The sequence below is a fragment of the Triturus cristatus genome, chromosome 7 (genome assembly GCF_964204655.1).
Source record: "Triturus cristatus chromosome 7, aTriCri1.1, whole genome shotgun sequence".
Lineage (NCBI taxonomy): Eukaryota > Metazoa > Chordata > Amphibia > Caudata > Salamandridae > Triturus > Triturus cristatus.
This window is the reverse complement of record NC_140590.1, coordinates 940018235-940044823: the sequence shown is the minus strand read 5'-3', so window position 1 is coordinate 940044823 and position 26589 is coordinate 940018235. Positions and strand designations below refer to the sequence as shown.

Below are 26589 nucleotides of genomic sequence, written 5' to 3'. Positions count from 1 at the left end.
CTACCCTTCGAAGGCACACATACACCCAGCACATGCATCTAACATACATGCACTGCACAGCACTACATTGTTCAGTCATTGTACCACTCACAGGCACATATACACACAGTACATCCACACACTGCAGAGTACTGCATTATCCCTGTATTGTCCCATTCACAGGCACACATACACCCAGCACATGTATATTATACATGTACTGTGCAGCACTACACACAAAACCAATGTAGGCCTAGGATGAGTTAACCACACAGCACTTTCTGATCGCTAAGCAGTATACTGTCACACCATACTTGTGCTGCTTAACTCCTGGTAAAGGCAGTAGCCTTTCAATACTATGAAAGTAGCTTTTAACCCCTTCAGCGCTGCGGGAATTCCCCCGCGGTGCTGAAGGGTTCGAGCGCGGGCGGGGCCATGACGGAACGGTTCCGTCATGAGCACAGCGCAACCGATGCTCATGACGGAACCGTTCCGTCATGGGCATGGAAGGGGTTAAGGAGCCCCTCCCATTCCAACAAGACCGCAATCCGTGAGACAGGCTTTTGTCGTGGTGCACACACATGATCCGTGTTTGCCTATGACAATAAAAATCAGCATTAGGGATCCAGACATTAGCATATTTGGGGCACGCAGGGCAGGGGAGCATGTCCATTACTATGTGGAGGACTTTTCCATCCCAACAGCATAGATATAGATATCATAACAAACAAAATCAACAGCAAAATCAATAGCAAGGGGGACATGTCATTAGTCAGTTATGTGGTCCAATACATTTTAAGGGAGTTCAATAGGGCAGCTTAATAGACCTGATTGGTGGTTGGGTGCACACTGCAGCGACTCCGGTAGCTTGTATTGTGAATTCTGGTCAACTGTTAGGCTTCAGACATGGAGGTAATCACAAAAGTCATTAATGTCTGCCATGCGGGAGCCAGCTTAGGTTGGGTACACCCATCCCACTGTCAGTTCTCCGTTTATCTTGCATTTTCTATATCAGTGAGAGTTCATTGCACTCACGGTGGTCTAAGATATGACTTGACATCCAAAGGCTTGAGGCATGTGTACCACATTGCACCCGTTGGGCCCTTCCCCGGAGTTTATTAAGTATGTCTGCTTCAGGATTGGTCTATTTCCTCAAGGCGCTGAGCCAGCTGAACATATCCAGCACACTGGGTGACTTCTAAGCCACGGCAGTGCAATATTTAAACAAAACAAATGCTAGGCAAACACATTTAAACACATATTTGTGCTTATTTACCCCAGGCATTAGGCTTGACAGACATGTCTGGAGCTCAGGGATCACCAACCACCCAGTGAATTCTGACAGCATGCCACCACCCTCACCCTCGACCCCATCATTTGATAAAAGTCTGCTTCTCATTGACTACATCTAGGGCACTTCAACAAAGCACCAACAGACATTCAGCGTATATGCTTTGGGGTAGGGTTGGGTTGGTGGAGGAAATTAAACTGTATGCACTTTCTAGAGACCCTTTTAATGAATTCCAAGGAGGCCACCCATTTCTTGAATGACAGCTCTTGACCCATTAATTTGACCACTTTTCTCTGATGTCTGGGCAACTGCGTACATGGTATGATGTCAATGGGATTAATATTAAAGTAATTGCTTTTCTAGCCCAGCCATGATTTAATAAAAGCATCAAAGCCTCTGAGTTATGTGGCTCATTCTGTTCTTGGCACATCATACTCACAAAGGCATTATACAGCAGGAATTGTCTGGCCCCATCACAGGCACCTCCCAGATGTCCTGCAATGTGCACAACATACCATACACAAACATGCCTCCCATTAGCATCACTCCTGCCTTTGTCCATAGCCTCTTATCGTATGTAGTGGTTATAGTCCTAAATTCAGGAGGCATCCATAGTGGTTTTTTGAGCCTGTACAAAGTGGCCGTCCTCTCAGTTTCACATACTTGTGCCAAAAGAACTAAGCTACCATTGCTAATTTGTTCAGTTAGGGGGATGTTTCTATTGGAAACATCAGCTAGCCAATTATTCCATGACCCTTTAAGGTCTATAGTATGTCAGCCCTTTCAGGGTTAGGACTATTACTCGGCCATTTTATCAGTCACTGTAATTGAGTTGCTGCACAGTACATTTCATAGTTTGGGGCTCCAAGGCCTCCATCAGTAAGAGGTATTTGTATTTTATGAAGTCTTACTCTTTACCTCCCGTTCCCCCATATTAGGTCTGAAAGGGCACTGAGTAGTTCAATGAAGAAACCTTGCTTAAGAATCATTGGTAAAGCTGCAATAGTTACAGCAGTCTCTGCAGGACCAACATCTTGTCTATTGCTACCCTTCCCATTGTGGAGAGTGTGAGACTGCTCCAGACAGACGTGGATTGGCGCCTCACTGCTCATGTTGCCTTTAATAAGATTGTCATGTGTCTGGTAAATAGTATTTAAATGTGTCCCTCCTCTCTAGCCTTGTAACTGGTAAATCCCTTCAGTCCCTGTCTTCCATGTGTCTGAGAGGGAACAGAAAGTTTGTTTTCAAACCTGACATGGCACCGAACTCATTTAGCATGGCCATTAGCGATGGCACAACATCCCAGGCGCTGCGCAGGTAGATGAGCACATCATCTGCCTACATGGTTACAATGTGCCAGTTGTTGCTTTACTTTTAGTCTGGGCATCTATGTCTTACCAGGAATGCCAAAGGTTCCACAGTTATTCCAAACATGGTGCCCCTGTTGATGCTAAAACATTCAGACATCTTCTGGACAATGAGTACTTAGTGAATATATTTGTGTATAGCAACTGTACCTATCTCTAGGCCCAAACCCATTCACTTGAGAACTAGCATAGGATAAGAACAATCAAGGATGTCAAAGGCCTTTTCAATGTCACGTGACATGGCCAAGTGCAGTTGGGTGACTGAGTATTCCCCATCCATTATACAAAAAAGCATAGTAGGTTGAAAAAGGGGTTTCTAACCAGGATATCTCCATTTTGATCTGGTTGCATCACTGTCCCAACTACTGGTAAGTCTATTGGACAGTATGCTACCCAAGATCTTGTAATCCAAGTTCAGTGAAGACAAGAGGTGGTAGGAATACACACACAAAGGGCCTCATCCTTGTTTGGGCAGGACTACTATTAGGGCCTCTCTCATTGACCCTGGTAGTTTCACCACTTGGTTGGCAGCTTGGTACATATTTAAGAGCTTCAGAGCTACCTGGACTTCTATACGTTACACAGAACTCAGTGGGAGGTCTATCTGTTCCAGGAGTCTTCTTCTGCACCATTTGGTCTATGGCGGTACACAACCATACTGTATGGATATTGGCTCTTCCAAAGATTGATATTGTAACGGATGAATTCTGTGGACAGTTATTACCTCCACATAATCATGTAAACAGGGCAGTTCTATTTCATGAGGGTTTGTGTGTAGGGTTCTATAGTATTCTGTGAAGGTCTCATTGATACCTGCTTGCATTTTAATTGTATCAACCTTCAAAGATTTAATGGCTTCAATTGGGGATTAGCCAGGTGAACAGTCTGCCTGCTGTTTCGCCTTGCATGTGTTCGCACGCTACATATTCCCTATAATCTACTTTTCCAAACCTTCCAACGAAATCAGTGTGTTTCTTAATTATTGTGATGATCCGTTGAGCTGAGTCTGGCTTGCTTATAGACAGGGTTTCTACCTCTGGATGCCCCACTCTTCAACCAGTATGTTTTTATTTAGTGCAGACCTGATACCACATGTCGTCTTGAGGCAATGCACTCTGATAACTACCTCAAAAGCGTTCCACTCAAGTGGCCTATCCGTGAGTGTCCCTTCATCTTCAGTGAAGTACTGTGTGATGTGCATACTGATGGTTTCGTTAAATGGTGCATCAAGCAACGCTTCCATGTGCAGTCTCCACAAAGAAGTTTGATCAATTGTCCTTCCCCGCATAACTACCATCTTGCGAGGATTGTGGTTGAAGAGAGTGTGACCTCAATAAGTATCAGTTACTTTTTGTCCCAGCTCCTCATTACATTGCATTAAATCTAGTCTTGTGCGTCGGTGGTGAACAGGGGAATACAATGAATATCCTCTAGTGTATGGGTGCATGATTCTCCATGCGTCCTGCAGTTCTCTGCTTTCCATCCATTTCTGAAAGTGTTGTGCCACCCTGATACCCAGTGCACCCGGCATTGGAGGGGTAGATCTGTTCAGATTGGTGTTATGTACACAGTTGAAGTCTCCACCCCAAAGGAACTGGACTGCAGGTTGTGAACCAACACCGTCCATGAATGCAAAGTGATTACTGTTCAGAGCATAACAGCTATCAGGACCAATGGGTCCCTGTCAATCATCCCCTCTATCATTACATACCTGTCCTCAGGATCAATACATCTGTGCTACAGCAGGAAAGGGACACTTGGAGAGATTCATAATAAAGCGCCTCTCGGATATGGCAGATGAAATGTTCCTAGCAGCTGACCTCTCCATCTCTTAGCCAATTTCTAGAGTTTTTTCCCACTCAGGAGCATTTCCTGCAGATAGGTGATGTGTGTTTTCCTATGTTTCAAGTACATATGTATATACTATGCTTTGTCATAGGATTGGTCATCCCCTGTATGTTCTACTATATTGTACTGAGTACAATATTCCTGGGTTCAGGCATGAGTTTTATGTAAGTGTCCCACTAGTCCATACCCCCTGTTTGACCAAAGTGTGAGAACTTGTGCATGACCTGGATACACCGCAGCAACAGTTTTGACGCAAGTCTCTCTAAAAAAATCCCTAACTCCTACTCCCAGGCTAAGTAAAGAACATAAGCCTTGCCAATGTAAGTCAAAAGTTGCAATATGAAAAATACTTATCCATTTTGGAAATCCATTCATATGATGAATGCTGCGGGCATGAAACACATTCACTATTGCTTCTCAATGGAACCCACTTACCCTTACCGGGTCACCGTCCTGTAATGCCTGGCCCACTTAAGTCATGTGTTAACATTCATTACTGTCAGTATTATACTTGTGCTTCTGCCTAAGTGATAATATCAGCTCCTCTGGGGTTAAATCGGGTCCATGTCTTAGTCACCGCAGTAGGCATCCCTCAACCCTACTGCTATTTCAAGCTCAGACATTGGTGTGTCTGTCTGGGGCTTACTCTTGAGCAGTAAGTCAGCTACCACCTTTCTTCTTTTTTAAGCTGCCTGGTTGTAGGTGGGTCACCCAAGTGACCGTCTGCCACGCCTTCCTCTCATCTGCTGTGACTCCCATCCTAAGCCAGGACCGCACTTGTCTATTGGAATGCTTATCCCATTTGCCTGGAGCTAATTACAAGCCTTGTGTGGGGACAGAAAAAAATAATTTCTTGTTGTCCATGATGACTCTGAGCTTAGGAGGGTACATGGGGGCACACCTAAGGCCCGTCTGGCGCAGGTGTGTCTTAACTTCTAAAAATGACCCCTGCTGTTTCTGCACGTCACTCATTTGAACTTCTCCACCAGCTTTCAGTGATAAGCCGAAAAAAGTCCCACATGATTGTTACAAAGTCTATTTTACTTTCTAGGGTGATTTTTATGTCTAAAATGGCTTGTAAGAGCTTATAAAATTTCCCAGTTAATTTATCCAGGGTTGATTCAACCTGATGCAGTGGATCGGTCGATCACAAGCCTGTACTAACTTCAGGTAGGGCTCATTTATCGATTTAGGTCTCGCTATCGCATCTCCACACTGATTTTGCCTTATCACACATAGCCCGATCAGCTGGGGCTGCCCAATGCTCAGCTACAAATCCACAGTTCCAGGATATTCTTTTTTTGATTGGAAGGGCATTCTTCATGGGGATACGCCCTTAGCATCGGGTGTTTCAGGAGTCCAACTTCAGTGAGCTACAGCCCCACCTATCACTGTCCAGCAAAAAACAGGTATCACACTGTCCATCCCTGGGTGTGGGTAACACAAGGTCAACAGAGGGATCTGTGTTGATGTGGGCTCCTAGAACTTCTCCCTTTTTTCTATTGTGTGTGTTGTCCAGTTCAGGGTCAGTGCTGTATCCCAGTTTTCTCCTTGCTAGACCCTTGGTGGCTTCAGCCTTCCTTGAAGGCAGCCCTATCTTACAGGATGCTGCTCTTGATCACATGCAGCTTAATCAGATGTGATGAGCATGTCCATCCACGTCTGTGGGGGGCTGAGTTGCAGTCCAGTAGTGGGTCATGCCGCCTCATCACTAGTCTGGAATTCAGGATCCACCTCTAACTGCAACCCCTTACCCATCAATGGTAGCACGGCCTTTCCTACACACCACATGTAGCTCTCATTCGAGACCAGGGCTTTAGCATTATGAGCTTTTTGGGTGCAGCACAGAGAAGAGCGCAATTCATTTAACCCACTATTTAAGGTTTGTGGACAAAATAGGAACCGTTCCCAAATGGCCACTTGAACCATCCAAAGTATACTGCAAAATTACTTTGATTACGAGCCCCTGAGTAAAATAGGGGAAAGGGAAAAGACACTTGAGACATTGGTTCAGAATGTACCCACAGCAACCAAGGTCATCACAGACCCAATGCTTGGTTTACTTGGCAAACACAAATAATACCTAAACAATTAGTATAGTTATTGGAATTTTATACATGAAAAGATGTTTCAATCAATGGTGGAATAAGGTTGAGAACTGCTAAAGCACAACAGGATTGGGAGTGGAGAGAAGCCCGAAGGATCTGGTAAGGCTGAAAGTACGTATACCCAAGAAGAGAAGTTATGGGCTAGCAGGTAAATCAGGAGGGAAATAATGAACAAGGAACCAATGAAGGAAGAAAATAACAAACTGTGAGGATGCAATAATGGGTAATGAACTTGAACGGGCTTGGCTCCTTATGACCTTATAATGTGGGTGAAAACTAAGACTTCTGCATCTCCCTACCCTGACATTCTTCCTAATCCTGCCATTAAGGAGATCCTGTGGTGACTCCAATACTTTACATGTGCCTTAAGCTTCTTAAAGTGGGTGTCTGTTTTAGTTGTTTTTTTGGTGACTGTTTGTTATGTATCATGCTCTTGTGGGTTTAGATGCTAAAAACTTCTATAAGTACATGGGGTCTTTACTGAACAGTGCTTCTGTTGTTCATGAAAAGTACACAAGTGCAGACCATCTATAATACATGAGTACCCCCTATTTTATGCTATGTTTAGCTTAGTTACGTAATGGAAAAGAGGGGTTAGGGCTACTGATGTAAAGATATCCTAAAAATGTTACAACATTTTCTGTTATTCTGCCTTTCAATAAATAAATTAATTGTAACTCTCTTGATAATTTTCATAATAGAAACCATTCATAGTGAGAGCACTAGGATATGAATTGAATTGTAGTAAATTTTTGAAAATATATCCCTAGTTTCCTAGTGTGCTTGAGAGTGCCTATTCATGATTAAAAAGGCTTGCAGTCCACTAATTATTCCTGTGAAGTCTCACAGGACTGATTGTTACCTAAAGTGCACCTTACTCAGGTAATATTCAGTGGGTTGCTGGGGATTGCAGTCCACTGAGTTCTCTGTTTTATGCTGGTACATTAGTGCAAGACGGTCTAGAAAACTCATTCCAGGGCCATGTTCTGGAGAATTCCAGATAACGCATCAGTGACGACGTATAGTACACAAATTACTACAATAAAATTATTATTTATTGGGTCGAATTCCAGAAGAAATCCAAACAGATTCCTAAAATTGTTGGAAATATTAAATTCCATTAACGATAGGAGGAAGCACGTTGTCTATCAATGTTTAGTATTTACATCAAAAGTCCTATACATAGCTTTTATGATGAAGATGATTTTTTAGGCTGCAGCACTTTATGGACAATATGGACTTGAGTTCACTAAGTGTAGAATAAGGATCAACGGTTTTTAACCTTCTATTAACGTTTTTTATTAGGATGCTCTAAGCATGTAAAATAAGTTGTTTTGGTGTAAAGGTTTTAAAAGGCCGAACATTTGGATCAATCAACTAAAACTAAACTACAATAAAATTATTAATTAAATAAATATGTTAATATATACATTCTGAAGACATATTTCAATTAAAAGAAAAGTAGTGGGATTGGGGTCATACTATGCTATACGCAATCACATCAATAATAACCCTGGGCGTAGCAGGCGTAGTGCCTCTACATGTATTACCACAGAGTTTAAAAAAAACTCAGTGGAAATACGCTACGCTCCCTCCCCCTCCCAAATTCTTTGAACATGTAAAAGAAGCCACTTACCTGTTGTCTGCCACCTCCCCTGCCCGACCGCTCTCCGTCCTGCTCCTCGCGTCCTTCTGTAATTAAAAACACACTACGTTGTCAGAAGTACAACGTAATGTTTTTTTAATTACAGAAGGACGTGAGGAGCAGGACGGAGAGCGGCCAAGCAGGGGAGGTGGCAGACAACAGGTAAGTGGCTTCTTTTACATGTTCAAAGAATTTGGGAGGGGGAGGGAGCGTAGCGTATTTCCACTGAGTTTTTTTTAAACTCTGTGGCAATACATGTAGAGGCACTACGCCTGCTACGCCCAGGGTTATTATTGATGTGATTGCGTATAGCATAGTATGACCCCAATCCCACTACTTTGCTTTTAATTGAAATATGTCTTCAGAATGTATATATTAAGGTAAGTGGCTTCTTTTACATGTTCAAAGACTTTGGGAGGTGGGAGGGAGCTGCTAACTCCGCACCGCCATGGAGGCGGAGATTTTTTCCCACTCCGCGTTCGCCACGGAGCGCAGAGTAGGCAAATCTCCACAAACTCCACTGGCGAAGTGAAGTTACCTGCCCAGGGTTAAACAATACTCTTAAATGTTTGCTGAGCAACCTTTTTGTTATTACAGTCCATGTATGTCATGACTCAGATGACTCAAGTTTGTTCTTGTTATGTGTCTGCTACTGCAAATACAACACACGAGGAACTGAGACAAAATAATCAACTGCTTATGGGTAAAATCATAACAGATAGTGAGCTGGTAAGATAAATAAAAAGCATACAGAAGTAGGGAGAAACTGCGTCAACCCACACGGAAATGTACAAACTATACTGACACACAGCAGGGCCAGGAAGGAAATCAGCACACTATATCGCAGTGTGCTGCCGGAGTCCAAAATAGATATTTTCCTTCTAAAAGAGCTATGGGAATATGGCATGAACATACAATTAACAGCTAAGAAATGGGCTACGATAATAAACTATCCCTCAGCACATAGAGAAATACGAGATTCAAATTAACTCAACAAAAAATCCTCCACAGAGCATATCTTCCATGCTGCAGGCTTCACTGAATAACTGCAACCACCTCCAGTGAAAGCCAGAGATACATAGGCGCGGATGCTGAGAGAATTCACATGTTTTGGAACTGTCCAAAACCCACACAGCACTGGGAGGCAGTTAAGAACACTGTGTCAGAGGTCACGGGCTGAGATCACACTCAGTCATTTGAGGCTAACATTCCAGGCTCATATAAGAGATCCAACCCAGCAAAACTAGAACACAGATCTGCAGACCTGCCAATGCTATTAGCCCGGCGGCACACAGCCATGGCTTCCAAGTCAACACGTTCTCTATGAAAGAATTGATACACATGGATGGAGGCAGAGGATGACACTCTGACAGCACTACAAACACAAACTGAAGGTCAGACTGGAGTTCTGGTTTGAGATGAAATGATAATATTAAAGAAAGAAAATGATGACAGGCCCCCTGAGTAAAGAATAAATATACCCACAGAGCATAACAGCAGGCACCTGTATGAAAGAGGCGCCTCCCCCCATAACTCAAGAAATACATGCACCATATATTGTCACTAACACCCTAGTTACCTTCCGACAATAGGTACCCAATAGACAAGCTGGGAGCCCATAGTAATTTCATTATAGTTTTAGCCATAAGACCCATCCACTACATAGGTATGGTACGTAATGCTTGCTGGAACGCAAGGACGCAAGGACTCATTTCAATGAACATGGGGCCCAATTCACATAACTAATCTGAGACAAAATCCTAAATTTACTACTTTTGGTATTCACAGAAGGCACTTACTACTTTTGGTATTCACAGAATGCACTTACTACTTTTAGTTTAACTTACTACTTTTGGTTAAACTTAACAGTTTTGGTATTCACAGAAGGCATTTAGTAGCAGTAAAGTTAGTTTACTACCACTAAATGCCTTCTGTGAATACCAAAAGTAGTAAGTTTAACCAAAAGTAGTAAGTTTAACCAAGAGTAGTAAGTTTAACCGAAAGTAGTAAGTGCATTCTCTGAATACCAAAAGTAGTAAATGCCTTCTGTTAATACCAAAAGTAGTAAGTTTAGGATTTTGTCTCAGATTAATTCTGTGAATCGGGCCCATGGAACATAATTCCTGTTTCACCTCATTGGTTTCTTGAAATATAAATATTTATAGTGCAAATGCCATGGTTGTTTGCATTAGTTTTGTTTTGTTGCAGTTAATATGTGCATGGAGAATACTGTAATAAGCAACTCTGAATATTCTTGCACAAGAAATGTATGTGATACCGAATAAAAATCAATAACGATTTGAAAAAAAACCCACAGCCTGCTAGGTTCTATTCTCTTTCAAACATGTAATAGTGAGAGTGTTCACACTAACTGTGACTATGACTTACTATGTTCATCAGTGTCAAGAGGTATTTTTGTACATGCTCCTTTCCGTGGAATTGCACAACTGAGTCATCTACCCCAAGAAGAACCTCAATATTGAAGTCATCGTCTGCCCCGTGTCGCTTGCGTCTCCTTCTGCTGCCCTTCATTTGTTCATCCATGACTCCAAACATGCTGTCCATTAGATCCAGGTTACTGAGGCTGGGCTCTAAAATGTAACAAAAACAACCAGTTAACACATCTGGGGCAGGCTCTCACATGTAACAAAAACAACGAGTTAACACATCTGGGGTATTAGTTTTGTGAAAACACAAGGGCTGAATTTTACAATATTATATTCTTTGAGCATAGAAATTGCATTGATGCCAACATATTGTGCCTTCTAATTATGCACACCTCAAATCTTTGATTTCCCAAATTGTATGCATGTGTAATTTCCAGACTGTGGGCGTAAGAGTAAAACATACTAAAAGAGCACCTCCATGAGCAAAATAATTTTACCCATGACATAGTCTTGTCTACTACACCCACATGAAATATGGGGGCGTTACCATCCCTTTCCCACAGCTTGAGGACCTTTACTCCTGTCTTTTCAAGCAGCAATATTTTGTGCTGGTCAAGGCTAGTAAATGACCTACGTATATACCGACAAGTATACAAGCGTGTGGTGTTTGCTACTCCTGGAGGCTGCCTACATTCTGGCCTCATCTCACACCTCAACGAATGCAAAAAATCCACCATATTGACTCATTTTCCATGTTCGTACATTCACTTAGCAAGATTAAAATTCTGCCTATCTTGAACAATGATATGAGAGATTTTCCCCTCACAGAGAGCCCTAAGAGGAACTCCGGGTCTCAAAATCATTTGAGAGGTGGGGCCTCATTTTTGTACCTGTCAAACCAAAGACGCACAGTCACTTTGGAGACAGCCGAGTTTCTAATTATGGTTTATTGCACTGTCATCTCAAACCCGGATAAGTAACTTCTGTCTTTAAATGGTGCATAACAAGCTAAAATCCATTCTATGAGTGTTTCACTCCCACTGTTAATCCAAAATATTAACAAACAAAGCAATCTCCAAACAAAATATTATTTGTATAATTCCATTTCACATGATTAGTTGTTGCTATTACTAATACACCACTGTATGAGTAGTAAAAATAAAATGCAATCAATCAATGTCAACGCTTCTCCAAACACTAACACTGGGATGTTCTTTTTGCACAATTAATGCACAATAAATGTCACTGCTAAAGAATGAATAAACAAAATCACACCTTTTGGAAGAGCATTAACAATACTGGACCATGTAAGATCTAGCTAATTGAGCCGGTCAGACCAGAGGCCAAGCCATGCGTTCATCTACCAGGAAAAACAGCTGAAGGGCATATGCAGCAGAAGTTGGACACCCAGGGGAGGTTGGTGCAGGGAACTCTTGGATTAAGTATATGCAGCTCTTCTCCTTGGCAAAGGTTCCTCTTGAGTCCAGTAGTGATGTAAGGTTCTGGGGTTTAAGGTATATTACTTATACCCTGTTTTGTCTTTGTTCTCTTTGTGCAAGGGTCTCTGAGCCCAGTCCAAATCAGTTCTCTCCTCACTGGTGCAGTATGACCACAGGGGGTGGAGACAGCATTGTGCAAGGGAGACAGGCCCTATTCAGGTGCAAGGAAATCGCCTCCCACTACTCTAAATGCAGCCAAGCCCCATTCAGCTCAGCTCTGAGTCATCCAGGAAGGGCCAGGCACACCTCAATCCCCCCCGCCTCCAGTGGCTGTCTACAGTGAATGCACATCCCCAGCCCCTGTCACTCCAAAATCAGACAGTCAATCCACAAACAGGCAGAGGCACACAGAATGGTTAAACAAGAAAATGCATCCTTTCTAAAAGTAGCATTCTCCAACACACAATTAAAAAGCCATCTTAACTAAAAGATGTGTTATTACATTCTGAGTTCAGAGAGCCTAAACTTTATTTCTCTATGTTGTCCCAATGGGAAGTTATACTTGTGAGATGTTACAAAGTACCTCCCATTCTATTCTATGGGACAGATAGCCTTTCAATAGAGAAAAACAAAATTGACAGTATTTCACTATCAAGGCATGTCACATACACACCAGTACATGCCCTGCCTTTTACATACACTGCGCCCTGCCCATGGGAGTATCATAGGGGTGCCTTATATGTAATAAAAGATGAGATTAGGGCCTGGCAAGCGGGTGCACTTGCCAGGTTGGCATGGCAGTTTAAAAACTGTGCACAGATACTGTAGTGGCAGGTCTGAGATAAGAGACCTTTTCAGGGCTACTCATGTGGGTGGCACAATCAGTGCTGCAGGGCCATAAGTAGCATTTGATTTACAGGCCCTGGCACACTCAGTGCACTTTACTAGGGACTTACCATTAAATTATGCCAATCAGTGAGACCCAATCATAGTAACAATTTATATAGGGACCATTTGCACTTTGACACTGATCAGAAGTGGCAGAGTGCCCAAAGCATCTAAGCCAGCAAAAACGAAATCCAGCACAGCATCAAAAATACAGGATGTAGAGGCAAAAAGTCCGGTGAAAACATGCCAAAGATGCCAGGTCTAACAGTATAAATTCCGGTAGCGTCACCTAACTTAGGGGGCGTCCCCCTGAGCACCGCTGGAGACCCCCAGCCGACTGGGTGAGGGATTTAAAATGTCGATCTGTTTGATATTTCAAATGACATCACATCATTTGTAAAGGTACATCATAGTAGATATTTATTCTTGTATCGAGCGAGGATGAATCAAAATTAATTAATTGAATCTTTCTTAGTTTCAAACGTGTTTCCCGATGCATTTCGGGCGTCAAATTGCCCTTCCTCAGGGGAAAGTGTCTGTAAGACAAACATGGCAAAGATAACATGAGGATACGACTCGTGGAGAGTTGAGACCGTCACCGTGTTAGAAACAGTGCAACTGAAAGTGACTGGAAGGATTCCGGGGACGCGAGCTGATTAATCTGTAAGGTCGCATAACATGAATATGGAAAAACTTTGGAAAGGTAGAATGAGTGCTTAGATTAAAAAAACGGGCAAAAAACATATAGTGCACGAGGTGCGTTAACAAAGTATTCAAATGGTCAGTAAATGCATGCAGGCAATCTGAGCCCGATCGTGAAACCGGGTTGCCGGTAAAAAAAACAGTGTACAACGCTGTAGGTCTATGCGCGTGGGATTTGTGCATCCAGGTAAAGCCGCCAATTGTAAAACCATGCGTGTTTTGTCCTTATAGGACAAAACACGTTGGCTGGGCTGAACGTGTGTACATATCTACAAAAGGAATACAAATAAATCAAGAAGTTTGTCATCATAAACCACATGGCTCTTGTGCATGATTAATGACAATTTCGCTGATTTGGGTTGGACTGATGACAGATTTTGTGGTTATTAAATTGTGATGCTTTGATGTCATAAATGATGGAAATATTTGATAAGGAAAAGATCTTATTATTATGATTTAATGCTTAGTTTTAAGAATATTATATGCTTAGATAACAGACGTTCCTGTGCTGTCTTTTTCAATAGGCTTTTTTGTGGTGATTCTTTGGCAATAGGACCACAACCAGTTGAGCATCTTTACACATATTACAAAAAATACAGAGAATAACTACTGCGATGGTCTGGAAGCCTTACTGCCTGTTTTCACTTTTGTATAAAATGTCAGCAAAACAATGAATACATTTGGTGTAATGTTCATACATGCCAGGGAAGGGCATTAATTGTTCTTTGTTGACAGGAGCAGGTGCATCAGCAATGGCCTGAAGCAGATTGGGTTTGTTGAGCATTCCCTTGTCAGAAAATATGTTTCCCACATATTCTACTTGATGTGTCCTAATTAAAGACACACTTGTCTTTCTTAAAGTCAAATCATTTTCCTTCAAAATGTGTAAATCACTACTTAAAGCCTTGTAATGCTTAACTTCATTCTATCCAAATAGAAGTATGGTAACTTGAAAGGCAGTTAAGCCTTTAACCTTGTCAAAAAAAACTGGTGCAGGAAACGCTGAAAGAGGGATGCTGCTGGAGTTAGTCCAAACAGCATCCGTTTAAAGCGGGACGTGCCCTCAGGAGTTATGAAAGCCATGAGATCACATGACCCCTCTTCCAACTTAAACACGGTGGTAATCACCCCAGATCAAAAGCCACAAGGTTGACTTAATTGGTTCAATCGCATTATCAACTCACAGTTTTTCCAAAATGACATTAACTACTTGTCTAACTGAAATGGGAATATTTCTCACCTTATGCTTAACAGGAATGGAATTAGGTTTGAGTATAATTACACGAGGTGACCTTTTTCATATACCTAGTTTATTCTTAACTTTAAATTATTCTAATACAGGCAAAGAAAAATTGCATATGTCAACTATATACATAGAAGCAATGGAACATGGGTCATACTTCAATCCAAGGGCTTTGAGATGTTGCTGACCTAAATTTTACCACCATTCGTTGCCATATATACCTTGCCATGAGTAATATGGTCTTTAAAAGTAGTTTCTCGCCAAAAGAGGCCACCGACCGCAACTTGATTATTTTGGCATACTCTGGGCATTATATCACTCGTCTTGAGTTTCATCTCCGACCATGTTCTCAAATACACTTTTCTATCAATAACAGTAATAGGTGAGCCTGAATCAAGCATAATCCAACTTTCTTCTTGTGAATACTGACCGCACACATAGGTTTGTAATCACCCCTACAGTTAACAATATGGACCCAATTGTCCATGTTTTCCTCTATTTCATCTACCTCTTCAACCATGATTCTTTTCATTCCCTGCTTATTTCCTACAAATCCTTCCAAAATGCCTCTTCATACCACAAATGTAACACTATTTTTCCAAAGCATGACAGAGTGTTATGCTTAATTGCTGGTGATCATAACCACAATTGGTATAGGTACCCTTAGTTTTTGTGTTTGACATTTTTACCCAAACCTCCCACTACTTTTCCTAGTGACTCCAAATCTGCATTTATCTTTTGCCATCATATTTAAAGTTGCCTGGCCTTGTGTTCCTTCATTGTGGTTCAAAATTTTAGAAGAGTGAAATTTCTTTTGCAATGAAAATAGTTTCTGCCAAAGTCGGGTTCCTGAAAAATAACAGCCTTTTCTGATTTCTTTTAGTGTAGCAGTGGCAAACCACTTGGACCCTGAACATCTTTTCTACAAAACTGCCATATTCATAATTGGCTACTAGTACCTGTAAAGCTACCACATACAAATCAATGGACTTATGTGCTTGACTGCTTGTTGATATCTCATCAAAAATTGTCTTCCCTCACCCACAACACAAGGTAAGGTCACAATCTACTTATCCAGTCTGGCACCCGCCTCTTCATAGATCATCTCCTTCCAGAACACAGGGAGGTAAATGGTCAAAAATAGTCTGTCCTTCACTTCTCAAGCAATAGAATAGTAGTGCAAACTTCTTCTCAGCAGTAAACTCTTTGCCGTCAATTGTAGTCATATCATTGCTGAAAGTTCTAAACCAGCGTTTTCATTTTTACTTTGGTTCACCAAGGAAATCCAAAAAATAAGATGGAAAAGCCAAATTATATGTTTTTCCATACATACTTAATAGACAGTACAAAGTAAAACACATATACAACCCGTTACTCATATGTGAGTATTTTTTATAATAGCATAGCAGACTGGAACATGGCGCATCCATTTAGCCGTAATACAACAGCATTTTTCAATAAAATGGCCACTGAGTTGGCAGTGAGGCTTGGACTGCAAACTTGTGGCGCTGGAACGCATGCACGAACTAAGCCGGATTTGAGATCCACAGTAGGCCTGCCAGCCTGTGCACCAGCTGCCTCAATTTGGATAATAAGTCAGCTGGCCAGTAACTGACGAGGAATAGAGAGAGCAGCTTATAACCTCTGCTAACATGAATACATTGCCACAGACAGTCCAACTGGAAAGGTCAATAGCCCTGTGCCATAGTTTCATCAAGCGTAGAATTGGACAGCTTCACTATCCATTAGACCAGCTGCGTGGTTGGCAGAACAATGAGGTTCTCATCGCCATTATAAGGAGGTGCCAGGACACAGAAGGTTCAGGTAAGCATTTATGAAAACAATGGGGCAACCACTGTCAGGATCACCAGGAATGGGTGTGACCATTGAGAATTCCAACAATAAATAAACACTACCACAGAATAGTGGGAGCTAGTCACACAGCAAACACAAATAACATAACTACAATACCAATTACATAACATTACTAACATTTACATTGGTCAATCAAACATGATAGGTCATGCTCACTCATTACTGTGCAGCCTATTAGAAAGCATCCATATTTTGACACGTTTGAGAAGCAGTTTATGTATAAGCAGTTACAACTACACAAAGTCATAAACGATGAGTGATGGTGCATGAAAAATTATTAATGCTGTCGTACAGACAAGAACTCACTCCACTCTTCATTGTCCCAGTTCTCATATGTAAACCATACATAAAGTACAAACAACTTTACTTGTGATGCTCTATAAGTGTGCATGCTTCGCAATGCTCAGTGGTGCAAAGCTGAGTGACAAATTTGTGTCGAAGGCTGAAGGTGGTAGGCACCAGCACTAATTTCTGGGGGCTAGACTTGATTTTCATCATCAGTTTTAGACCTGGCATCCTTAGGGTGGTTTTCCCCTAGACTTTTTGCCTCCACATTTTGCTGATTCTTTTCATTGTCCTTAGGACTCTGAGAACTTTACCACTGCTAACCAGTGCTAAAGTGCATGTGCTTCTCCCCTAAACATGATGACATTGGTGTATAACTGATTGGCATATTTGTTTTACTGCTATGTCCCTTGTAAAGTAGTATACCATATACCCAAGGGACTGTACTTATAATGCTACTAGTGGTTTGCAGCACTGATTGTGCCACCCACAGAAGGTGTCTTTCAATCCTGTCTCAGACCTGACACTACAGTGCTGGTGTGTGCAGTTTACTAAGATACAGCCAAGAATCACTAATTCCTTAGACCCAGAGAGCACTGCTTAAAGAATTTATCATAAAAAATATTCAAACCTATTCATACATTCATCAATATTTTTCTATGTTAATGTTGAAATTATTAATGAAATCTTCTCTAATACAGAGAGCACACCGCTGTCCGTGAACAATTATGTTAATAATAATTTTTCTAAATTACAAATAAAATTGTGCCAACACTATAATTTTCTTTCATGCTCTTTGTCAAAGAGAAAACTTCCCAATGCATTTCGGGATGCCCTCCGTTCTTCAGGGGCTGTTATGCGTAAGTGAAATAAAACAAAAAAACAACAAGTTAGCCCTTTAACTATGCAACAGCCATTTTAAGTGTATTGTTCTGTTGGGGTTCAAAACCACATGACTGATTGTGTTATTCTATAACTCTAATGTGATCAAACTCTAAGAAAATGTCTGGTGAAGGTAGAAGAGAACCGATAAAGTCGCACCACTGTGGTCTCATGACAAAAATAGAACACAAGGGCTAAAAGAAAATATGGTGCTAAATTTGAATAACAGTTGGGTATTTAAGTGCCATGCACAAACCAAGACAGGATACCAAACACTACAAGTGGACAATGAGGTGAACTCACAGAATTCCAGTGCTGTAATCATATTCAAATTCACATTGCTGAAAATAAATTACGATATATCTCCGTTTTAACGAAAAAGATCTTACTAATACACAATATACCCAATATCAATACCAAAATGTTGAAGCCTAGTCACTGAGCTGTAAACCTCCTTGTGGTCCACATCCAATTCCTGCAATTGCTTGATTGAAGTATCAGAAGCTAACGAACAAATCGAACAAAAACAACTATAGCTTATCACAATCGGGAAAAATAAGAAAATATAAGCAAGAATGTGGCGGTCTGCTACATGAAAATCCACGTACCACTAAATTTATAAATACCTGTTTCCGTGTGTCTTACAAGCATATCCAAGATCTTTCTACGGTACGTTACAGAAGCTTAAGCAAACTTGTTTAGTATGTAACATGCAGTTACTGTGTTCTAAGCCATAGAAATCAAAACAGGACTCTGCATCGAACCCTCGGGTACAAAATCATAGTCACCATATTGTAATGTATATAACTTCCACAAAGCTACAACAAACTAATGTTAACTCTTAACAAGGACACTGACCTGTTCAATAATAATATGACAATCAAACTATGCTGATGTTCTGCAATATGGTGCACCTATGTCTGAGAAATCATTAACATAATGGGGTCTTGTTACATTATGAAACTAGACTTACCAAAAACGTAATGCGATAAACCATGTCGGTAGGCATTTAATGATATGAACATGTCAAAATGCACCATGTTAATGCCATTTGGACATCAAAGTTAAACACATGTCTATATTGTTACACCGTTCTGCCGCATTGATACATGAATACACAAACAAATTAAAAAAAACTACAGATCTTACAATCACTGTTTAGAAATGAAAAGAAAGAAACAACTATTGACCTACGCCGATACTCCCGAAATATTGGTGATTATAAAAAGAAAGAAAAAGTGTTGAGATGTGCATGTATCTGAATGTATGTATAATTGTGGTAGATCCTGTGTGTAAAGGAACTCCATCATTATGGTCCAATCAGTCACATGTCTTCATATGTAACCTTTTATAAAAAACAACTAATTTCAATGTTATCCTTTAAACCTCTGGGAATCATTGTATCCAAATGTTTAATCCAGTATACCTTTCTATGTGACAGAACCTGAGCATTATTGCATCCAATAAGGATGTCTACTGATTGTATTATTTGGAACCCTAGTTGTGAGATGGTGTGTCTGAGATCCAACCAGTGTAAAGCTAAATTTGAATTGACATTTTGATTCCGAATCATGCTTTTGTGTCAGTTATATGAACTTTAACTTTTCGCTCAGTTTTACCAATATAAAGATTGCCGCAAGGACATTTTATACTGTAAATCACATTCTGTGAATTGCAATCTATCGAATGTTGCAATTTGATGATCTCGCCTGATCTGGGATGAGTGATGGTATTTCCAACAATCACATTATTGCAGTGAATGCAATAATGATTTTTTTTTGCACTTGTTTCACTCGGTGTGATTGATGTACTTTTAAACCTCAATGTTTCCTTCACAATAGGCAAATATTGTTTTTTTGTCCAAATAATCCTTTAAATTCAGGTTTATTTTGTAATAATTCCCATCTCTGATTTACAATCCTTTTGATGGTTGCTGACTTTGTGGATATTTAGAAACAAACACCAATCTCTTAGATTCACTTTTAGGTTGTTTCTTCAGCAAATGTTGTCGATCCAGTTTCATGACCCTTTCTTCAGTGTCATCAAGTTGTTTAGAAGGGTATTTTCTTAGCAAATAATTAGCTTTAGATTCTTGGATGGTCTTGCATGTTTCTGTGTCGGAAGATATTCTTCTGATTCTCAAAAACTGGGAAAATGGTAAGTTTTGAAGCAAATTGTTGAGATGAAAGCTCTGGTACAGTAATGAATTGTTCCTATCTGTAGGTTTCTTGTAAACACTGGTGTTTGTTCTCGTCTCTGTCCTTTGAATCCAAACATCCAAAAATGCTATTTCAGTGTAGTTGATATTGCGGGTAAACTGAATTCTCAGGTCAATTTGATTCAGATTTTCAGTGTGATGAGATAATTCACCTAGTGTGCCTTTCCAAATTAAAACATATAATCTATAAAACGACAGTACATTACCAGATTTTCTTGCAATGCCACGTTTTCTAGAATGTTTTCAGATTTAAAACTTAGCCATGAATGTGTTGGCACATGCTGGGGCCCCAGCAAATCCCATCAGAGTGCCTCTAAGCTGTAGGTAAATTTTATTTTTCCATTTAAAGTAACTGTAGTAAAGACAAAAATGTAGGAGTTCTAATAAGAACACTTTAGGTGCCTTGATTGATGGTTGCATCAATAGTGCCCATTCCAATGCCTCTATACCTTCTTGATGGGGAATGGAGGTATATAGCAATGTCACAATGATGGTGCACAATATCCAATCTCGTAATGTTATCTGTTGAAAGATTTTCAAGTTTGTTGAGAAAATGTGTAGTATCTTTAATATATGTACTCCATGTCTGCACATACGGTTATAAAAAAGTATCTAAGTAAGGTTGCACCTTGATACTATTGATCAAAATGGTGGATTTAAGATGTTTTTGTGTACCTTAGGAAGCATATATAACTGTGGTCTTCTGGGATATGACGTGGTTAGAAATGATCTAGTGGAAGAAGTAATCCACTCCAAGTCGTCCGCTCTTTGTAATATGGTTGCCAAAACATGTGTCAACTCGAAAGTCAGATCTTTATCCAATTCCATGTATGTTAGTGGATCGTTCACATGTTCATCAATTTTATATGTAAAGAATGTTGTGTCCATAAGTACCAATCCTCCACCCTTGTCTGCTGATTGGAACACCAAGTTTGTGTTGGTTGCCAAGGACTTCAATGTATTCTTCTCTTTTATAGTTAACTTTGCTTTTCGTTGGATTTATACTTTAATTTGTTCAAATAATTTTTCACTAGCAGTTCAAAAGTGTCCAGCAATTTATGAGATATAGGCACTTGGAATGTACTTTTTGTTTTGAATTCCATGTATTCACTTTATTTCAAGGTTTCTTTTGGGGGTAATTTGTAGGTAAATTAGTGTGTCAGCCTCAATGTTCTCATAAATTGAAAAAGAAATACTTCACTTTCAAGAGTATTAGTATTATATGTAGAGACAAATAATGTGCCCTTTTCCAAAACTGCCAATTGTTCTTCTGTAAAATTCCACTGATGAAACATTTATACCTAACCTCTGTCCTTGCTCCTTAGATTTTTTTCTTGGTTTTTCCTTTTCCGCTACATGTTTCCCTTTTGTAGCTGTTAGTTTTGTAGTGGTAAAGTTTGGTGGTTGACCTGAATCGTGACCCGTGGACAAAATAGTCGATTGGACTGTGGAGGACGCTGACTCAGTTGTTTCTGGGCTCATGGATGTCCTGTTTTGTTGAATGTTTGTAATCAGTGCTCTAACTGGATTTGTATCTTAATCTGACACAATACTCTCCTCTGAAGGTGTGTAGGTTGCTTTCCTGTTGTTCCTCCTCTGGGCATAAACCTCCGCCCATGTATATGTTTCATTTAGATTTGTAGTCAATAGTGTCATGCTTAAACTTGCATAGTTTTCGCTGTTGTATTTCTTTTGCATAGGTCTCCAGTTTCATACTGATTCCTTCTAAAGTGTTTTTTCCAGTATTGTCTTCCATTCTCCTTTCTAGATCATTCTTTATGTTATGAATTTCTTCTTCAAGTTCCTTAATTGTGTGGGATAATTCTTCCACTAGTAATAGGATCAAATCCAACGAGCTTTTGTTAAAAATAGAATACCACTTTTCTATGAACTGTTGTACTGAAATCTGTATAGCATGGTTTTTATTGGTATCCGTAATTCTCTTGAAATTCTTTTTACTTTGTGGTATTGGATTAGCGTGGATGCATGTAAACGTTGATTTAGTTCCCTTCTCATCAGATATTCAAGCGGTTTAAGTTGATGCGTAATGGAACCGCATTGTGCATTAAATTATGCTGTTTCCTGTATTAATGCATTTATATCTGTTGCTTGTTCGGATGTGTATGCTTTGGTGATAGTACGATTATCCCTTAAGTTAAAAATTGATTCAAAGGACATTTTTTTAAATGTTTTGTTGCTACGATTAAATGTGACAAAAACTTGTGAACTAAACTAATGGTTATCGTGCACTCAATATATCTCCTTATTTACTCAGATTACACCAAATGCGTGCCTCCCTGGTATGTATGATGTCTTTCATACATGAACGAAATTTGTAAGATACAACCAAGAATCACAAATTCCTTGGACCCAGAGAGCACTGCTTAAATAATTTATCATAAAAAATAATCAACCCTATTCATACATTCATCAGCATTTTCTATTTTAATGTTGAAATTATTCATGAGCTCTAATACAGAGTCCACACCTATGTCCAAAAACAATGATGTTAATAATATTTGTTTGCTAAATTACAAATAAAATTGTGACAACACTTTATTTTTCTTTCATGCTCTTTGTTAAAGAGCAAACTGCCCAATGCATTTCGGGATGCACTTCCTTCTTCAGGGGCTGTTATGCGTAACTGAAATAAGACAAAAAAAACACAAGTTGGCCCTTTAACTATGCAACAACCATTATAAGTGTATTGTTCTGTTGGAATTCAAAACCACATGACTGATTGTGATTCGTGTGATGTTATTCTATAACTCTAATGTGATCAAACTCTAAGAAAATGTGTGGTAAAGGTAGAAGAGAACTGATAGTCGCACCACCGACAGTTTACTGCCATTTTGACTTAGTATTTAAAACTACTTGCCAAACCTTAAACTCCCCTTTTATTACTGATAAGCCACCCTAAGGTGCGCCCTAAGTAACCCTAAGGGCAGGGCGCTATGTAAGTAAAAGGTGGGACATGTACTTTTATGTTTTGCAATGTCTGGAAGTGACAAACAGCCTATTTCATTTTTCACAACTGTTAAGGCTACCACTCTCATAGGCCAGCATTGGGAATTCCTCAACACGCTTTTAATCTGTAATTCCTGATCAGAGAGAAGTAGCTTTTTCATGTTATATATATTTGGAATGGTAATGATAAATCCTTGTTTTAGAAATGCCACTTTTAGAAAGTGGACATTTCTCTGTACTTACTGCTCTATGTGCCTGACTGCTTCTCTCCAATACACGTCTTGGGTGGGTGACAGCCAAACTTTGTGCTTCCCCTCTAGGATGCCACAAACACAGGAGGTTAGGTGTGTCTGAACACTCATCTGCATTCTGATGGCTCTTCCTGAACAGAAAGGGAGGGGGGAGCAGACACTTACATCTGAATAGGCAGTGCCCTGTTTCCCACACAAAGGGCTGATTCCCCCTCTGGAGCCAGGGCTGGGAAGAAAGGACCTGTGTACACTTCAAAGACCCTTCTTTGAAGTTACCTCCAGTTCTAAGGCTCATTTGGGTAAAAGTACTGGATATCTTACTCCACCAAATCAGACACTTCTGGACATACAACTGGACTCTGTTAGAAGAACTGCTGTGCTGCATGAAGGATTTACATTCTGATGGACTGCTGACCTGCAAGGCCTACTTTTGTCTTGTGCTGCCCTCCAGCCTGCTGCTTTCTGACCCTGCTGAGGAGAGCTGGACTCTGCCTTGCAACTGAAGTGATCTCCAAGAGCTTACTTGATGTGGCTTGAGATTCAGGGCTATCAAAGTCTCTACCCCTGCTCCTGTGCGTGGTTCAGTGGAAGTGGACCCAGATACTTGCAACAGAGAAATTGATGCACCTCCAGTGCAGGTGTGGCAGAACTGACGAATCAAACCTGTTGAGGGAGTAGAACATGATGCATCGCACTCGGAACCTCGGCTTTGGAACCAATGCATTATCGCCACTGTGTGGAGAAGATTGACACATCATCCCTCCAGCATGGATTAACCACGCGCATCATCCTCTGAACCATCTCACTCAGAACCAGCGCTTCACTGACCCCACGCATCGCGACCACTGCTTGGAGGAAATCAACACATCACCTCCAATGTGGTCCTGACATTGACACATCGCTTGTCTGCAACCTGCATCTCGCTGTTGCGACCAGGGACAAGGTTCTCTGTTTACCCGGCCCATGTGGCTCTTGTCCTCGGCCTGCACAGCCAGCGCTCCATCGCGGTCAGCCTGAACTCTTGACTTTGCCTCGGTCCAGCGTGACCAGATAACCCCCCATAGGCGCTTATTGCTTTTAAGCATTGGACCTCTTTTTATTCTTTATAAATTCATATCTCAACTTCTAATTTTGGGATTTTTGTCATTTAGGTCTTGATTTACTTATAAAATTGCTGTCTATTTTTTCTATACCTTTGTGGAGTCTTTTTGTGATTTTTTAACTTTGTTCCTCTGTGTGTGAGTTGCACAAATACTTTACACATTGCCTCTTTAGGTAAGCCTGACTGCTTTGTGCCAAGCTACCAGATGGTGAGCCCAGGTCATCTTTTAGTGTGCATCTAGCTTACCCAAACTAGGGTTGTGGTTCCTGCTTGGACAGGGTGCATAGCTCTGTCAACCAGAAAACCAATTTCTGACAGTAGTCCTCTGAATAGCAGGAGTGGTTGGAGTAATCACATTTCCATTGCCATCACTTCCGACTTCTGCTTGTACAAACGTTGTATTGAAACCCTCAGAGCCTGTCTTGTTGCTCCCAGCCTTGTATGATTGTGCAAAAGAAGGCTAGTCTTTTGGTCTTGCCTTGGTATTTACATGCCCTTCTACCTGGCTTGATGGGTTCTCCACATATTCCATCACCTTATACACATTTATTTTGCCAGGGACAGGCAACAGACACTCAGAGTCCTGATCATGCAATGATAAATCTTTGGGGTGTACTCAGACTCTGCGCTGAATGGGCTACCACCTCAATCCTGTTCCACATTCAAGTTGGGCCTTAATAAGGACACCTTCTGTGCTGTTGCTTTCATGCTAGGGTGCTTTTCTGATTTTTCTGGCAGAAGTTGCCCTTGTATACCATGCTTTCTCCCCTTCTGAGAAGCTGTCGCAAAAGATGCCGTACAGTTGCAAAGGGACCCCCGTAAGTGCTGGGGCCTCATTTGTTCAATTCCACTCAATACGCTCTAGTCCACAGGATTAGAGCACACATAGGTCCTAAGCTAAGAAAATCAAAGAACCTGGATACAGTGTCTTCCCACCCCAACTCCTTGTGTTCAGAGACTCACTCACTTGTTGGCTCTAGATCCTCTCAGATCACTTGATCACTCACTTTTCCTAGGAGTTATGGATGTCACAGCCAACCAAGAGACAGCCCACCATCTGCTTTTCTTGCTAATCCTCACTTGGAGGGATAGATTAATCCTTGATTAACATGGCTGAATGGACCGGCGAGGTGGGTGACCCAGGCGGTGTGGTGTCTGCTGCATTGCCACTGCATATTCATGATGCCAAACAGCAGCTGTTCTCTAACCCTGTTCCGTGTTGATTGGGTGAAGGGAAACGTTTAATGTCCGCCTCTCGAAAACCCACAGTGGATGAAGGAGAGGAACATTTTGCGCCTTTGCGGCAACCTTGTTTCCCCAGCTTTTAATGCTAGATACTGTCCTCGCTACTGCTGCAGCACCTCCTTTGTGGCTAGTATGCTGGTATGCTTGTTGACCAATAAGTGCAGTGAGGGGCCCCTCTGGAGCCTTGCAACCACTCATGAGGGGCCTGCCTGGCACCTCTTAGGATATTAAGGAATTTTTTTCAAATTAATAGTAATTTGGCTCAAATCTTTACAGTCTGGCAAGACTTTAAGGCAACTTTTAGGGGATTGGTGATTGCTTATAAGTCGAAACTATTTATAGAGCGTACAAGAATAATACAGGAGTTACAAAAGACTGTGGCTGTAGCAGCTAAACAATTTAATGGGCAGGTACAATTAAAGATGATATAATGCTGTCCAAAGTTCGCCAGAGCTTTAGAGATTGTTTTATGGCAGAAGAAATATGTAATGAGAAGACCATCCAGCAGAAGACATATGAGGAAAGTCCGCGGATTGGAAAATTCTTGGATGATGCTCTAAGATAAGAAAAAATAAAAACTTAATACATATGATCATTAACTACAAACCAAATAAAAAAGCAGCTTATAGTGAAGATATCAATACAATGCTTCCTCATCATGATAAAGAATTATATCATATGTCAGATCAGGTCTCTGGAGCTAATGTGGAGCAATTTCTTACCTCTGTTGACTTATCCTTCTTGCAGAGTCTAAGAAACGAAGTTGTATAGCGGAGGGACTGCTCTCGAGGTAGCGATGTCACCTAGATTAATGACTAATGCAAAATCATGTTGGAGTGTTGGTATTCTGATAGAGGTATACAAGGA

The 26589-nt window shown here is 40.8% G+C and overlaps 1 protein-coding gene across 1 annotated transcript in view; it reads right to left on the bottom strand.

Annotated features, from left to right (window-relative positions):
- LOC146810884 (A disintegrin and metalloproteinase with thrombospondin motifs 2-like) overlaps nucleotides 1-26589 on the bottom strand; it is a 1551661-nt gene that overhangs the window by 934303 nt on the left and 590769 nt on the right. Inside the window, exon 4 of the mRNA XM_085617927.1 lies at nucleotides 10627-10829. Coding sequence (XP_085474053.1) covers nucleotides 10627-10829 — 203 coding nt within the window. The remainder of the gene's footprint in view (nucleotides 1-10626; nucleotides 10830-26589) is intronic.